The 15982-nt window shown below is 38.8% G+C and overlaps 1 protein-coding gene across 1 annotated transcript in view; it reads right to left on the bottom strand.

Annotated features, from left to right (window-relative positions):
- Nucleotides 1–14303: 14303 nt before the first annotated feature.
- igsf11 (immunoglobulin superfamily member 11) overlaps nt 14304–15982 on the bottom strand; it is a 93839-nt gene continuing 92160 nt past the window's right edge. Inside the window, exon 8 of the mRNA XM_070829614.1 lies at nt 14304–15201. Coding sequence (XP_070685715.1) covers nt 14646–15201 — 556 coding nt within the window. The 3' untranslated portion in view covers nt 14304–14645. The remainder of the gene's footprint in view (nt 15202–15982) is intronic.

Below are 15982 nucleotides of genomic sequence, written 5' to 3'. Positions count from 1 at the left end.
TATATATATATATATATATATATATATATATATATATATATATATATATATATATATATATATATATATGTATAAGAACAGAGGGAAAAAAAACTCCCCTCTGGAGAACAGATAGGGTTTGAGCTTTCCGGAAAAGGACCAAAACGACAAGATTGGAGCTGCCTGGAAGGAGGTGAATGAAATCAGAGAATCAGAGCTCCCTTTCTGCCAGATGAGAACAGCTGGAGGGAAATCAAGGCACTTTGGGACAGCTGACAGAGGTTTAGAGAGGAGAGAACTGAAAAGATATGCAAGAAATGTGTTGGAGCTGGCGAGGCAGCTGAAAGTGGCCGTGGGGGAAAAATGAATAGATCACCAGCTTTAAGAATGAACTGATGGCTGTCACAACAGTATATTTGCAGACCTTGGTCTAAGGTAATGAAATATAATGGTAATGATTAAAGAGAGAGAGAGAAAATGTGAATACTGAATGACTGCAAAACCTTGGTAGACTGACTTAAATCTTGATTTTTTTTTTTTGGGCCATTCTGGGGCAGCAGACACTTATGACATAAAATCACCTTTTAAGTTGATATGTCAGTTGTTAACGAACGGATCATTTGGATTCTTGTTTCTGTCCAAAATGTTAAGTCCAACATTTACACTCTTGCTCTGTTTGTGGCTCTTTAGCAGATAAATGATCCACTGTGTGAAACAGCTAGTCGCTGCCTGTATCTTTCTACTCTCTGATGCTGAGCAGGTAGCGTACAGTGGACTTTTAGAGCTTTTTTTTTTTATTTATTGCAGACAGCTGCTTACTGCATCGGAAAATGATGCTGTAGGAGCAGTGAGTTAACCGTAACACTGACGTAGTGACCCCTTTCATGTCTTCACATCGTTTTCACGTTATTCATTTGATACAATGATAATTAGAACAACTTCAGGAAGAAAAGTGTCTGAGAGAAGAGAGAAAAGACTTGGATCAAGAACACTAAACTCCCGAATGTTCAAAATATATGCTTTCATGAACATCGCCTCCGCTGATCATTTTTGCTTGGCAATCCTTATTCACCTCAACGTCTTTCTTGTGTACCAGACTGTAGCACAATGCAATATCCACCAGCAGCTGTCTTATTTTACTGCCACTTGTATAGGGTGATACATCGTTTGATAACCACCACACCACTTTCCTCCCCTAGTCCTCTGGATAAATACAATAAGGCTGCCAGGAAAATGATAAGGTGACAAAATGAGGAGACAAACTACGGCAGAAAAAAGGAAGGGAGTAGATTTAGAACGGACACAGAGGGGGAAAATGAACGGTCCTTATGTGACGGGTGACAAGGCTTTGAAACAAGACTTAAATTTGATGCCATCACGCCGTTGCAATATACTTTCCTCCCTGCAATGCAGTTATCCTTTACTCTTAGCGTCATGTAGGCGTTTGCAGGGAGGTAACATGCAGGGAAAGAAAAGAAAGAGGCTCTCCACTTCGACACTTACAGATAGACGGTATAAAATGGAGCCAGCGATGATCCTATACTTCACTTTAATTGTCTCCCCAAATGCATTTCATTAAAAAAGGGTCTTACTGTACAGAGACCGGATTTTCTCCCAGTCACCTCCTGAGGATAATAAAAAAGTGTCTTATAAGAGAAAAATGTTACTGTAAAAACTCACCAGGATCAGACATCCAGGGGCTTTTAAGTTTTACACAATAACCTCAATCATTTATTTGAAAGTGAAAATGAACACGTGTGAAATTTCACATGTGATTGTTGTATTTCAACACTGCATGTCCACAAGTTACATGGAAAAGGGGCTCAAGCTGAAGCACACAGAAACATGGCCAATATATGTGATCATGAATCATTACATTAAAAGATTCACACTGTATCTCATCCTCTTGACATATTTTTCTTAGAACAGTACCTCAGATTTAAATTAATTTCATATTTATTCTTTTCAATTTCATGTCAAATTCCCTGATCATTGTGAAAGCTCCGCAGCTCTCCTCCGTCCCTGCATCTCATTCTCCATCCGTGCGATCTGATCCCATATTTCTATTCATGACAGAACCATTTCCTTGAAAGAGTCATGCCATTTCATGTCACTCCAATTCCATCTAATCCCTCACATCTTCGCTATTTGATGAGAACCATTATATGCATATGAAACGGGGTTCTCTGTGCATCCTCCAGCAGCATGCAGCAGAATCAGATGCCTCTCGGTTCGAGGACAGCAAATGTCCGCGTGAAAAAAAAGAGACTGGGGTACAATCGCAGCCAAAAAAAAAATGTTTTGACAAGTTCATGAGGAGTTCGTGTCCTAAACTGCGAGCTTGTTGTTCATTTTTCTCCATCTCCAGATTCACAAAATGATGCCTGTGATGGATCCATCAACAGTTAGCACCGTGTGGTAATGTTTCTTGTCATTGCAAATAATCACAACACATTTTTGGTTCAAGAATGTTTATTTTCTTGATTTACATTATGATATCAGTTTCCAATTTGAGTGCACGCATTTTGGTTAACATTTATCATAAGTTTATCAAGCCAGTTTGAGTTAATATATTAGCTTCTCTTCGGTTCTTCACATGTGGCTGAGTTCCTGGAAAAGGGGGAGGCAGCGTTTAAGGTGCCCTTTTATGCTGGAACGAGGAAATGGACTGTCTCAAGTCCCAGTGCTGGGCAGGGGTGCTCAGAGTTGAAGAATTGTCCTATAACATGTGGTATTATGTAGTGTCTAGTGTTTCTTTGGGTTTTGGTTAGTTTAGGTATGTATATTGGTATTATTTGTGTTATGTATTTAAATGGCAGTTGGGTTTATTTTGAGGTGTTAACTGTAAGTTGGAACTCCCCCCTCGTTTGTCTGTCGGCTAGCCCATGTCTGTATATATATACCCCTTTCTCCAGTCTCTCGGCAGGTCAGGTTTGTTCGTTTTGGATTTCTGTTGTCTTATTGGTTTGACCTCAGTTTCTTTAAAGGGCCCTTAGTTAAATATTCGGTTGATACTTTTTTTTGTTTATGTATTTTAATCAGTTTGCAATATTGATTTTCCTTTTTTTGTTTTGGCTAAATAAAGCCTTAATGTTGAAAATGTACTCTTGTGTCCCTGCCTTTACTGTTTGGTCCCTGACAATGCCGATGCTAAACTCAATAAGAATGCTTTAGTAAGATTTCACTTTCACTTTCACACATCCCATGCACACACACACACACAAAGCCTTCGTCCTTTGCACTGTGAGTTTTTGATATGGTGCCTCTAGCTAGTTGAGGGAGAAGCAAAGTAGCACATCTTCAGAATTAGTGTCTTTGAATTACTGTATATGCGCATATACACAGATCGGTGTGTGTGTACATCTGCTCCCTTTTCCCATATACAGTCCATCTGATGCCTCAGAGGGATAGCTGGGCGAAGAGGATGTTTCCAGCCATTGGTCGCAAGGTGAAAGTCAGAGAAGCTGTAGATTATGTTGACGTAGCTAGAAGTTACCACTGTCACGTTACTTTCAAAGCAGTGAGTGAGTCTGTGCACACGGGTGTACAATAAATAGCGCTGTTGCTGTTTTCAAGGATTAGGGTGGGGGCCAGTCCTTGAAATCCTTGATACAATCATGAAATGATCCAGCAAAACAATGCAATATATAAACCCATGTGTTTTAATTAATTCAGTATTATTTGTTGAAGTTTTTTTGTCATTCATTAAAAGCACTAGCCTTGGCTCATAATCTGAAAAGGAAATCCAGTGAGTTTATAAATCTAATTCCTTTTCCTTTCATTCCTTTCCTGTTGTTGTTGCCTTTGTGACTCTTTTCTCTGACTGCAGTGCGCACACAGTACACTGTGAAAAACTGTAAACTATATCCACTGTATGTTTTATGTTATTAGTGTCTTTGGGAAACCGAAAACTCTTTTACTTTGAAAGAGACATTCAATTGGATGCCGTACTGTATATTTTTTCAGGTTTCGAAAGCAAAATAAAGTTTAGAGTTACTTTTTCCCATATCCATTCCCACTAAACTAAGTTTACTGATTTCATCGTACTCTTGATCAAAGTTTAAATTGTTTTTCTGAGCCATTCTTCTCCTCTGAACTCTGAACCTGTCCATCACTGCGCTGAATCTTCTTTCATCACCTTGTTTTTTTTTCCCCCTCTTCTTTCTCTTTCCCATTCTCCATTGATTCTCTCCCAGATGGACCACTTTGACCTCTGACTCAGGGGGTTAACAACATCTATAGAACTTCTGCAAATCTATCAGCCCGGAAAACAACAATGACGCCAAACACACTGTCTGCTTCTCATCTCCCTTCTTTCGTCTTCTTTGTGTAGTATGTGCTTGTAATGGTATTCAACTTGTAAAACAAATTTCCGTTGCTCTTGGCTTTGATTAATTGAATAAATTAGATATAGCTGCTCTTTATTTCTTTTTCATCTTTTCTTCCTTCTTTCCTTTATTTTCCTTCCTCACAATATGAATTGAATTGAAATCAAAAGGCTATGAAAATCAGCATGGCCTACATAGCATAACTTACATAAGCTTCACTGAGAATAATCTTTAAAGTGATTAATTACTTATTAGGGCCCGAGCACCGAGTGTGCAACACTCGGCGAGGACCCTATTGTAATTCAAAGAATTTATTTTTTTTTCCTTTGGACACAAAATCTGCAAACATCATAAAACATGTCAAGTGTGGCGAAGCATTTGATATCTTCTGGGTGTTTTGTATAGGCATGCAGAAATGGCTTGCTAGCGCCCCCTAACAGTTTTCCAAGTCGAAGCCCCCTCCTTTCACTTTGTCCTAGAAAGATGACATTTGGTGAGCATGTATATCACATCAAGACCTAAAAAAAAAGTCTCTTGGACCCGTACCATGAAATACACAGGAAGTCCAGCATTTTGCATGATATGTCAAAATTTGGTGCATTTTGGGCCATTTTTTCATTTTTCATAAACAGTCGAACTAGCTCCAGGATTGTTTTCTTTTTTAAATGTGGCAAGTTTAGTGGCTTTAGTGTGGATGGCATAGATAGCATTAAAAACCTGAAAAACTCTGAGGCACTTTTGAAACTGGCTGTCAATTCACAAGTTGCATTTTAACAGCCTAAAATACCCAGAAAAGATGCATTTGTGGCTCTTTTAACAACTGCTATACAGCAAGAATGCAGGGAGAACCCAAGTGCAATTGGAGGCAGGAGACCGTTGAGGTGTTTTGTTATCATGAGAAAGCAAAAAAAAGTCAAACTTGGAAGGCAAAGTTAGGTGTCAGCAACCAGGAAACACTGACTAGGCATATTTATGCGAATCTTAGGCAACACGTGAGCTCAGCGATAAAGCATAGTATAAGTCAGTGACTGGAAAAACCTGCTAGTGGTCCATCATGTGGACAAGAGATAGCACCTAGGATAGCTACATAGCAACTGAAAACAGCAGGATCAGCACCTCTGGTAGCAGCGGCTGTCATGGGACAGTGACTTCACTAGATGTCTGTCAGGGAGGGTTTTGGGGCTCAGAAGAATGCCCCCCCTTGGCTAAACAGCTGTCAAATGGGGTCTTTCAGTCAATCACTCATTCAGCAACAGTTTTGGAAGCACCCCATTGTTGATGTATTTATTGAGGTTAAACATGATGAACTGACTCTTGACTTTACTTTGTTCAGCTTCTTTTGCTGTGATTACAGTAGAATTATGTGATACCACATATTTGACCATTGTTGTATATATCACTGCTGATTTTAACACATTTTTGCAAAGGTCTTTGCATATCTAGGCTACTTTTATGTACAGGTGAAAGGAATTTGGCGTATTATATGGCATCACCATTTAGTGGGATTATGACTGGCATACGCATTACAAACTGGAAAGCCACTGGACTGTCACACAGGGTTGTGATTTCAGCAGAGGCACAAAGACCTGACAGAGACAGAGAGAAAGAGAGATGAGGCAGCAAGCCAGTTCCACAGCTCAGGGCTATTATGGGATGCCTGCTCTATAGACAACACTAGAGAAGAGAGAACATTTCAGATAGGGCCGTGTAATGGATGTCCAAAGTAATTTCTCAGAAACAGCATTGTGCATTCAGCCTGCAAACCAGAGAGGCTTGATTGGCTGTATTCATCGCCATAGTTGGCCACCTGTCCGCCCTGCTGGGAAATGGGTTTCTGCTTTTCTCTTTTTTTTTCTTTCTCTCTCTCTCTCTCTCTCTTTCATTTGTTCCCATCTCATTGGCCAGTGTGTTCACTTTAGCTTCAGTTAGTGAACCGCAGAATAATGAATAAGAGGACTATCACGAAGATGAATATGCATTCACACATTCTAGTTTTACTTCCTGCACCTACCCTAAATGCTTAACCCCCCAGGTGGGTCCACATCGAGTCCATTGCTGTTTTTCAGGCTGATTTTGACAACCATAAGTCTTTATTTTATACAAAATGTTTTTTTTCCATTCCCTAGCACTAAAAACGATGTTTTAATTAAGACAAAAACATGGTGGTTGAGAGTTTTTTCAGGGTTGTAATATTACTTTGTTTATGATGAATGATAATAGTAATTACCCAGTTTCCTGGTTATTATAACTCAAACTTGGGGATCGTAAACTTGGACTTGCCAAATTATATGGACCTACTTTTAACTAATATTTTCCACAGCACCTCGAGGGCAACAGCTTTATTTACCAAATGGATGCGGTTGTTAATGTGCGCAAAGGTTCATTAACTTTACGTATGAAGGGTGCAATTTACAAATTAAGCCGTGAAACGGGGCAGAGAAAGTGAGAGTTTGAACGCAGACTAGTCACGTACAGCTTTCTACACTATAAAAGATATTTGCCCCTGGTTCACAGAAGTTTTGTTGCCACCATTAAGCACATGGTAGCATTTTGACACTTCAATAAAGTTAAAAGCTTTTTGCTGCAGTCAGCCTGGGCAGGACGTAAAAATATATTGTCTAGACTGGCACAGCCACCTAACGAAGCCTCAGAGGACCAAATAGAAATAAGAATGAAAAAATGAGCAGTGTAACCGATCAAGTGGCCAAATGTAATGTAGCACAACATGCGTATTAAATAGGAGGGATGAGCGGTTTGATAACATTAACTGATGAATGTGACACAGATAGGATGCAAATGAGAAGAAGAAAATGCAGAGTACTGAGAGGAAGGGAGGATGTCTTTGATTCATTATAATTCAGAGAGAACATAAGTAACCCAGGTGCTCTACTTAGGAGTGTGAATTCACACACGTAGTATGCTAAGTTCAACACTCACACGCCCACACACACACACACAGCCAGTGGCCTCATGAGCAAATAATGAGCACAATCCTCCAGAGCTTTGGCTCGCTGCCGTTTTTCACGGCCGTCTTTCCAAAGGTCGATCTTGTTGAGGTTTAAAGCCAAAAATGGCTAAGAGGAAAAGGAATAAAGGAATCCTGAAATGAAGCCACCGCCATTAAGATTGCATTAAGATACAGTTGCGAGTGTCATTCAGATGAATTTAAATAAGTACATTAACACTAAATACATTTCCAGTGGATACCTTTGCCTTTTAAAACAAATGGCTCAGAATTCACTGTCTTTAATTCTTATGATGGGATTTGAAAAGAGCTGTGTTTTGCAAACCCCGGCTGCGGTGAGTTTATAGACACTGCCCCTCAGTGGTTCATTCAAGAGCTGCAGTTCCTCGTGACTCTAATCTAGATACTTCAAATTAATGCTCTACTTTACGGGAAGTGCTGAGCTGGTTAAAATGATCTTAGCTATGTATGAATTAGACCAAATACAAGGCTTGCTCACACAAGGCTTGCTCACACAAACATATGCCCAAGTTCAAAAGTAGCCAACAGGCAATAATAAGCAGAAAAACATTGTGCACACCGACATGGACTTGTTGGTCATTTGTTCAGACCTTAATCAACTACACCATAAGAGTCAGCAGCACCACACAGAACAGTCTAGAACGTGTGAATTAAACAGCTTAACTGGCAGCACTGACTGTTATTAGTGCGCACGTCTTTATTTTCTTGTCCTTGACTACCACTTAACTATGTGCACTGTATTGTAAAGCATTAATTTAGTTTTTTAGAGCTTTAATCAGAATCAGAATCAGAATTCCTTTAATAATCCCCAGGGGGAAATTGCTTTTTGTTACACACAGCTCCAAAAGAATAAGAATAAACTTCAAACACGAAAGTAATAATAATGATGATAATAATAATAATAATAATAATAATAATAATAATAATAATAATAATAATAATAATATAAAACAACATGTACATTCAGAGTGAGGAGCTGTATTATATAATAATAATAATAATAATAGAAATAATACCACTACTACTAACAATAATATATAACAACATGTACACTCAGAGTGAGCTGTATTATATAATAATAATAATAATAATAATACTGTATAACAGCATGTACACTCGGAGTGAGGAGCTGTATTATATAATAATAATAATGATAATAATAATAATACAAATAATACCACTACTACTAACAAACTACTACTACGCACTTTAAGCCTGATGGGCTCCATCCAAACATCCCTGGATCCAGACAACTCAGTGCCGACCTATGTCCTGCCCTTGGAATGCCATATGCAAACAAGAAGGACAGTGCACACACAGACAGACAGGCAGGACCCCACTCCCCTGCCCCCCCAGGATATCTCCCCCACCCCGTCCAGGATGTCTCCATCCCTCACAGCACACAGAGGAGCGCTGCTCACCTTTCTCCTGACCCTGTTATTCTGAGGCATGTGTCTGTCCCCATCCATCACACTCGCCATTCAAGGGGTCAGTTAAAGGCCCTCCTCCACCACACCTACCAATCAAGGAATTAGTTCAAACTGTTCAGTTAAAACAGCTAGAACCGCAGACACCACCACTCAGGTGTTAACTGGAAATTAGACAGGCCCCACGTCGCTTCCTTTAACATACTAGTGATCTTGAACAGCTTGCGACATGGTCAAACACATCATGGCAATTACAGACCATCTGGCACCCTGTCTCAGTTAGCTTAAAGTTGTCAACGTCCAGCTGCAGCCTGTCTGCTTCCTTGTCAAAGGATCCCTACAGCCAGAGTTACTCTCTTTAATTTGAGATCACTGGCTAACAAATCCTTTTAGCGTAACGATCTGATTCTTTAAAAAGAATTTGCACCGTACGTTTTTAGTTAAGACCTCGCCAAAGAGCACTACTGACATAACAACGCCCATAGAGGCTCGTCCTCTCTGCACAGTTTGTGTGTAATGAGTGAATTTACATCATCTCGGTCTTGAGCTCACAGCTGAGTTGGCAGTATTCATCATTACACCAAGATATTCATCATTATTTCTACATGTTCTCAGAGCTGATCTCGCTTGGTTTCACTGGAGATGATTAATCCTACATGGAGAATTGAATATTCAAATGGGAAGAATGAGAAGTTATTGAATAACTCTGAGACACTGATAGTGTTACAGTGTATTAATGACCTATTTCTGCACATCACTCTGTTTTTTTTTTCAAATTACATAAATCAGTTAGTTCAAACTTGTTATGAGTGCTCTTTAAATTACATGGTTGAACAATATATTTAAAACAATATATCTAAATACTGCTGCCTCACTAAAAAGTTAAAAAATAGGTTGATAGAATCTCCCCATGGTTAAACAACAATGGTGCTGATGAGATCAAGAAAATCTTTTCGGCAGCTAAAAGAAAATGGAGGAAAATGAGGCTCACAGTTCACTATATTGTCCAGAGAGAAGCCATGACTGTCTGGCAAAGGATTACTTTTATAAACTGTTAGAAAACCCATACTAAATAATCTGAATCTAGACGGTAATCCATTGACCAGCTATAAGGCCCATGTTCATTAGGAAGATAATTAAAAAGGTAGTTTCAGAGAATATAAACTGCTTCCTTAAATAATATAATAGCAGGTATTCAAGTCAGGTGATATGACTGACCATCATAACTTCTTTAACCTTTATTTGATAGGGATGGTGCAATTCAACATAGCTCCACTACAAAGTTTGGTACTGATAGGATGCACAAAGAGTTTATAGCTATTGCTCATTTTCAACTCTTGTCCCCAGTTGGGCTTTTTACATATACTGTGTAGTTAAAATATACAGATGTCAGCAAATGCCATAAAATCAGATATCCTAATCAGTCATCTGAAAAGTTGGTTGGTTTTTCTAAATGTGAGAAAACATCCATCAAAGGGAAAAAACACATGTTTGAGGAACATGACAAGTGCCTTAGTGATGCACTAAGGAGCTGCTTTGGTCCATTATCATTCTCATAGACTGTGTATAAAGATGAATGATGCGTTTCCACTTTCTCCTGCTGAATAAAAATGAAGCCATAATATCCTGGATACAGGCATTTAATGCTGGTGACATCGTTTGGAGCCAGATCTTGCGTGACAGTGATCGGGGTTAGAGCGTCTGCATCGAGGAAACAGACAATCATGGTTATGGAAAGTTAAAGTTTAGTGCAATTCCCAAAAAGAAGTCTTGCATGTGCCTCCATGACTACGTCACACAGGGCAACTGTCAACCACAGCGTCAGACCCCTGTTTCATAGCTTCAACTAAAACTTATCAGAAAAAATAAACACTTGAAAATGCATCAGTGTGATAAGAAGTACCTAAAATGACACCATCAGTCAGCGCTCATCTTGACTCCATGAAATTAAAGCTTAATAATCGAGCCAGAAACGTTGGTGTTATAATGGATGCAGACCTAAATTTCAATTCCCACATAAAAACAATCATCAAATCAGCCAGAATTAGATGTTAGTCTAAACAGGATACAGAAAAATGTATTCACGCAATTATCTTCAGCAGGCTGGACTATAGCGTCTTCACAGGTCTAAATAAAAAATCAATCAGACTCGACTTAGACCTTACCTTTTACATGCAATTTCATGCTTCTGTGTCTTGTTTTTATTGTATTTTATGTCCCCATAAAGCACTTTGAATTGCCTTGTGCCTGAAAAGTATTCCACAAATAAATTTGCCTTGCCTGATGGTTATAGTCATTAGTGTTTCCAAGTAATCTTTTTTTTTTTATGGTAAATACGTTCTTGTTCCGTGATGGCGATATCTTGAAGTACCTGTTAATATATCTGTTCTGAATATGTATGTCTGGAAGACTTTTCATTGTTGCAGTATTACACAATTTGTCTTGGGAATAAAAACCACAAGTGGATGAAGAATCTAGCACACTTACATATTCTTTGTATTGTTATTCTGTACAGCTCCCTTTTTATGGTTGTCTTAACAGCCTGCAGCAGCACCAGAGGCTCGATGAATGAGTTTCATAGATAACTTGTTGGGAAAAGCCTGAAATGTGTTATTCAAAGCACACTGGCGGTTCCTCTTGCAGGCAATAATAGCCCATGTACATAAGACATTTTTGTGCAGAATCTGTACACATTACATAGTACAACTTCACAATAACGATCCACTTGAAGCTTTACGCAATGTTTTATGTCATTTATCTCGTTTTTTCTCTACCTTTCTTACTTTTTTCTATAATGATTGTTACTGTGTTATGTTACATTCACCTTAAAAGTATAAAGCAGTCAGGAATTTTGTGTCACGCCAAATAATCATACAAAAACAAACAAATGAGAAGGATGCCAGCTAGAATGTATTAACAATATTTATTCACTACAAGTTCCAGTGTTATTTTTCCTATTTCATTTCAACCCAACAGTAAGAACAAGATGTATTTTTATACATATTTACAGATTGGTTTTACTATTGGCAATATATCACATGTCATTATTTATCTATGTACACAACCCATGTACCACCTTGTGTACCACACGCCAACCTATGGCCAGGGTAAAAGATGAGATGTTTATTTAATGGGTAAAAACCTCAGTAGTTTACTACTGATTGTGCTCTCTTCCCTCCATTGCTCCTGCAAACGGAGTAAAGAGTTAAAGAGTAAAATAATCTCAGTTTAGCTTTTCCTGCCTAAAAATTCTCTCTGGGAAGGATAAAGCCAGAGATCTTGGAAGAAAAAAAACAAAACATTTTAATGTTGTCGGCCAGCGTTCAGGGCAGGGACACTGGGGGAGATGGTGAGTAAAACCTGCACAGACAAGTGGACGTTATTCTGAAAACTCTGTCAGACAAAGAGGGGCGAGGTGATGACTGACCTTTGATCATTTGATTCCTTCAAGCCCTACTGTATTTATAAATGAATGTGTGTGCTGCAGATAGACTTAACCAAAGCACAGTAGATCTGCCATACAGTAGACAGCCTTGGGACAAAAAAGAGAAAAAAAACATGTTGGATAAATGTGTCTGTAACGAAGCTGAGCAGGTTTATAGTCGTGGTCAAAACAGGGCAAATGTAAAAAAAAAATGATTGATCATCTCGACTGGTACATATGGCAGTGAATACATAATAAAATTGCAGATTTAAAACTACAAGTAATTTCCTTCATGACTTCCAGGCAAAAAAACAGGAGGACTTTAGGATTATTGATTCTGTGAGTCTGTGTAAACTGCCGACACTACATCGCTGACAGTGTGTACTGGTACTGAGCAGGTCTATTTATGAGACTTCATAAATATGTGAATTAAGGGGTTGACATCAATAACAAAACAGTACATAACCTTGGATAGTATTTATTGCTCATGTTATGCAAATATTTGCTGGGATTAAAGAGAATTTTGTTACCTACGTGCCCAGTCTAAAAAAAAGAAGCTCTACGGCTCTGAACTATTTCCCAAACATCCTAATTTTTTTTTTTTTTCTAATTGCATTTAAGTGTATCTAACACTAACTAGGAAACAGCATAAAGACATAATTTAAATAGTACCCATAAAGTGTTTCTAAAGTCAGTGAAGTCATCTGGATAAAATCCACCATTGGTCAAAAATTGTCTTTGTTAAATTTGGAGCACTTTTTGTAATGTTAGCACATACATTTGTCTGCCAAAGCAGCACATTGAATTAATACTCATGAATGAAATGAAAAGATAAAATTGATCTTAGGAGTAAAACACATTTTCCAATACTGCATGTAACACACAAGTCGTTGCTGTATCAAATATTGCATCACAGCTACATAAAAATATTAGTGTTGTGCATTCAGGCAATGCACGTTAAGAAGGATTGCTAAATTTGGGAGCACTGTAACAGTTCTGTGATAGAATGTTTTTCCACTGGTGAGATTTGGTTAAAGTATAAATACAGCAGGTCAGAAACACAGTGATACTTTCTACCATATACAGCATAGGTGTCTATTATTTATAGTAAAACATATGGCCATTAATGTTAAAACATACTTTACTGAGTGATGAAATGGCAATGAAAAAAAAAAAGAAAACAAACATCCCTTCATTGCAACATATAACACTGTCTGTCAAAGCTTTTTGTCTTAAGAACCTTCTTAAAATTAAGACACGAATATGTTTCAGTCAGACGTAGTGTATTTTCTTTGATTCACAATCTAGCCTACTGTTGTAGTTACATTATGTACAGTAGAAAACAGTAGGTGTTGGCCTTTGTCAAGGGGAAAAAAATCACCTTTAAATATATATTTGTCTCTTTATAAAGCATTTATGACATAAGACATCCTCTTATCCATGTTCTCAAAGCAGCACTGATGCAACGGGAACCGGATTCAAACGACAGCGAAGATGAACATAGCAAAGACTATGACAGGTTCTGCAGGTTCAAGTTTAAATCAGGGGAAAAGTAGCTTTCTGTTGTGAAAAGTGTTGTGCAGTTTTTCTTTGAAAATCCAGGACTTGTGCTATCTTCAAATATCATATATATAACAGTATTTTGTATGTGCAGGAAGGTTTTAATATATGTTGTATGGGTAAAGCATATTAGTAAGCGTCATTTTTCACAAGACAGCAGTTTTTTGATATAAAATTGCTTTGAAAAGTGCAAAAACGTAATTAAATTGTTTGCATTCAATGAAGAAAAGTATATTACGTGATGTATTGCACCCAATAAAACCCCTCTCTCTTAGCTTCTAAGGCCATTTCACCCAACATCATTTCATTCTTTTACTTTCATCCTTTAGGTCACTCCCCATTAAAACATTCATTTTTTTCATCATCACTATCACTACTGTGAAACTCTGAAAATGTTGACAGAAATTATTTGAAATAATGTGGACTTAATTTGTTATCCTAAAACAAGGGACACATGCATTTAAGTGGGAATCCAGGCTCTCTTCTGTCAGACCATGCAGTATGGACACACCGAGATGAAAATGTGTTGCATTGAGTCCAAAAAAAAATAAAAACACAATCATCACAATGATCCAGCCCTGAAAAAAGATCTGGGAAAACCAGGTTCTGCAGGAAATTTCACTCCAGCTTTGTGAAATCATCCAAGTGGTTGAAAAATATTTCCCACCACACCTGCAAGGAAAATCCATCCGATAAGAGGATGGCCAGATTCTGTGTGGTGCTTGTCTACAAAATGGAGGGTCCAGTCCGTCAAGGAATTGGCATTAAATGAACTCTGCACTGTAAAATTCCAGTTTGTTTAGAAATAAAGAGGTTGAGACATACAGAAAGACACAGTTATAAAGGGCAGTGGGCTGCTTCAGCCCATATTCTGTCTGTCAAACATCACAACCAACGCTCATTTAGTCTTGTTTTCAAAGCTCAGTTTACCAAATCAAACTTCAGACCAGTGAGCCCGCTCTGCTCTGGGCGGGCACCATTACGGGCACTGCCCCCATCCGCTCCAGCGTGGCCTGGCTCACCGCGTAGGAGTGCGTATGCTGCCCATGTGTGGACGTCACCACCGGCTTGAGGCTCACAGAGCCGTTGCTGCGCACCATGGTGGGAGGGGATGGGGCAGAGTTTGTGGTGACCACCAGAGTCTTGGGTGGCGGGAGCGTGTGGCTGCCATTGGCAAACGATGTCGTCGTTGCCGTCGTAGGCTGCACGTGGCGGGATAGTGGGACCGAGCCTGGTGCTGTGACCACTGTACTGTGGCCGTGTCCTGCGTTCTGGGCCTGTCCGTGTCCGTGTGCACCATGAGCAGCCGTGGAGAAGGTCTGGCGAGTGTCTCCGTTGTAGCGTGTATATGAGTTGGTGTCGTAGTTGGGTTTGGGGTTGTGCCAGTATCGGCTGTTGTAGGTGTTGGTGGACGTCAGCGTGTCGTTCTCTGAGGATGAGGCGTCTGCGTGGAAAGCCTTTACTGATGATGACCTCTTGGGAGGAAGATCATCTTCTCTGTTAAGCAGATGTAAGGTGATGAAGATGTCAGTGATATTCGAAATGATAGCAGTAAGATAGCTAATTAGTTCGTTTTTAAATATTTAGCACAATTCCTCTATGACACATTAAAAATTCAAAAAGCTTCTATATGCAGTCAAGTTGCAATGTGCTGAGAATCTAAATCTACCACTTATTGATTCATGTTTTGTCTTTGATCTGTCTGGACCTGCTAAATACAAACTGCAACTACAACTTCAACATTGTCCAGAAAACAAAAGAGAACCAAACAAAAAGGGGCTATTGTATCTATTTCATCATGAAAGCTATTCACAATAATGAGTTCATCACTTGTAATTAACCCTAAAATGAGGCTTTTTTAATCAATCAGTTCAAGATATACTTTCAGTACAGTGAATGTGTTGAAATTAAGCTGACAAAAATGCTTTTAAGTTGCACTTTGTTCTGCCCTTGCTCATATAAATGGTGCTTTTTTTTTATGAAGAGAAAGAAGAGGTTGGCCTCTGATACATTCGGCTGAGATAAAATAATTCATTGTGATTTACTGTTAGTGTGGAAAAACAGAGCTGTAGGGGTGGAAAATGAATTAGGGACTGTAGTTGAGCCCAACATTAGGCAGATGTTATCCCAATCAGCCAAAGTGTCTGATATCTGAACAATGATTTATCTCCCAAATGATTCTGGAGTGATTTAGGGGAGAAATTGTAGCCCATTTAACCAGCTGATGGAGCGTCACAGACTGTTGGAAAAGTCAAATTAGCCTGTGATTATGGGAAAA

Source organism: Pempheris klunzingeri, chromosome 4, assembly GCF_042242105.1.
Source record: "Pempheris klunzingeri isolate RE-2024b chromosome 4, fPemKlu1.hap1, whole genome shotgun sequence".
In the NCBI taxonomy this organism is placed as follows: Eukaryota; Metazoa; Chordata; class Actinopteri; order Acropomatiformes; family Pempheridae; genus Pempheris; species Pempheris klunzingeri.
The sequence above is the reverse complement of the archived record's forward strand: the minus strand, read 5'-3'. Positions and strand labels throughout refer to the sequence as shown.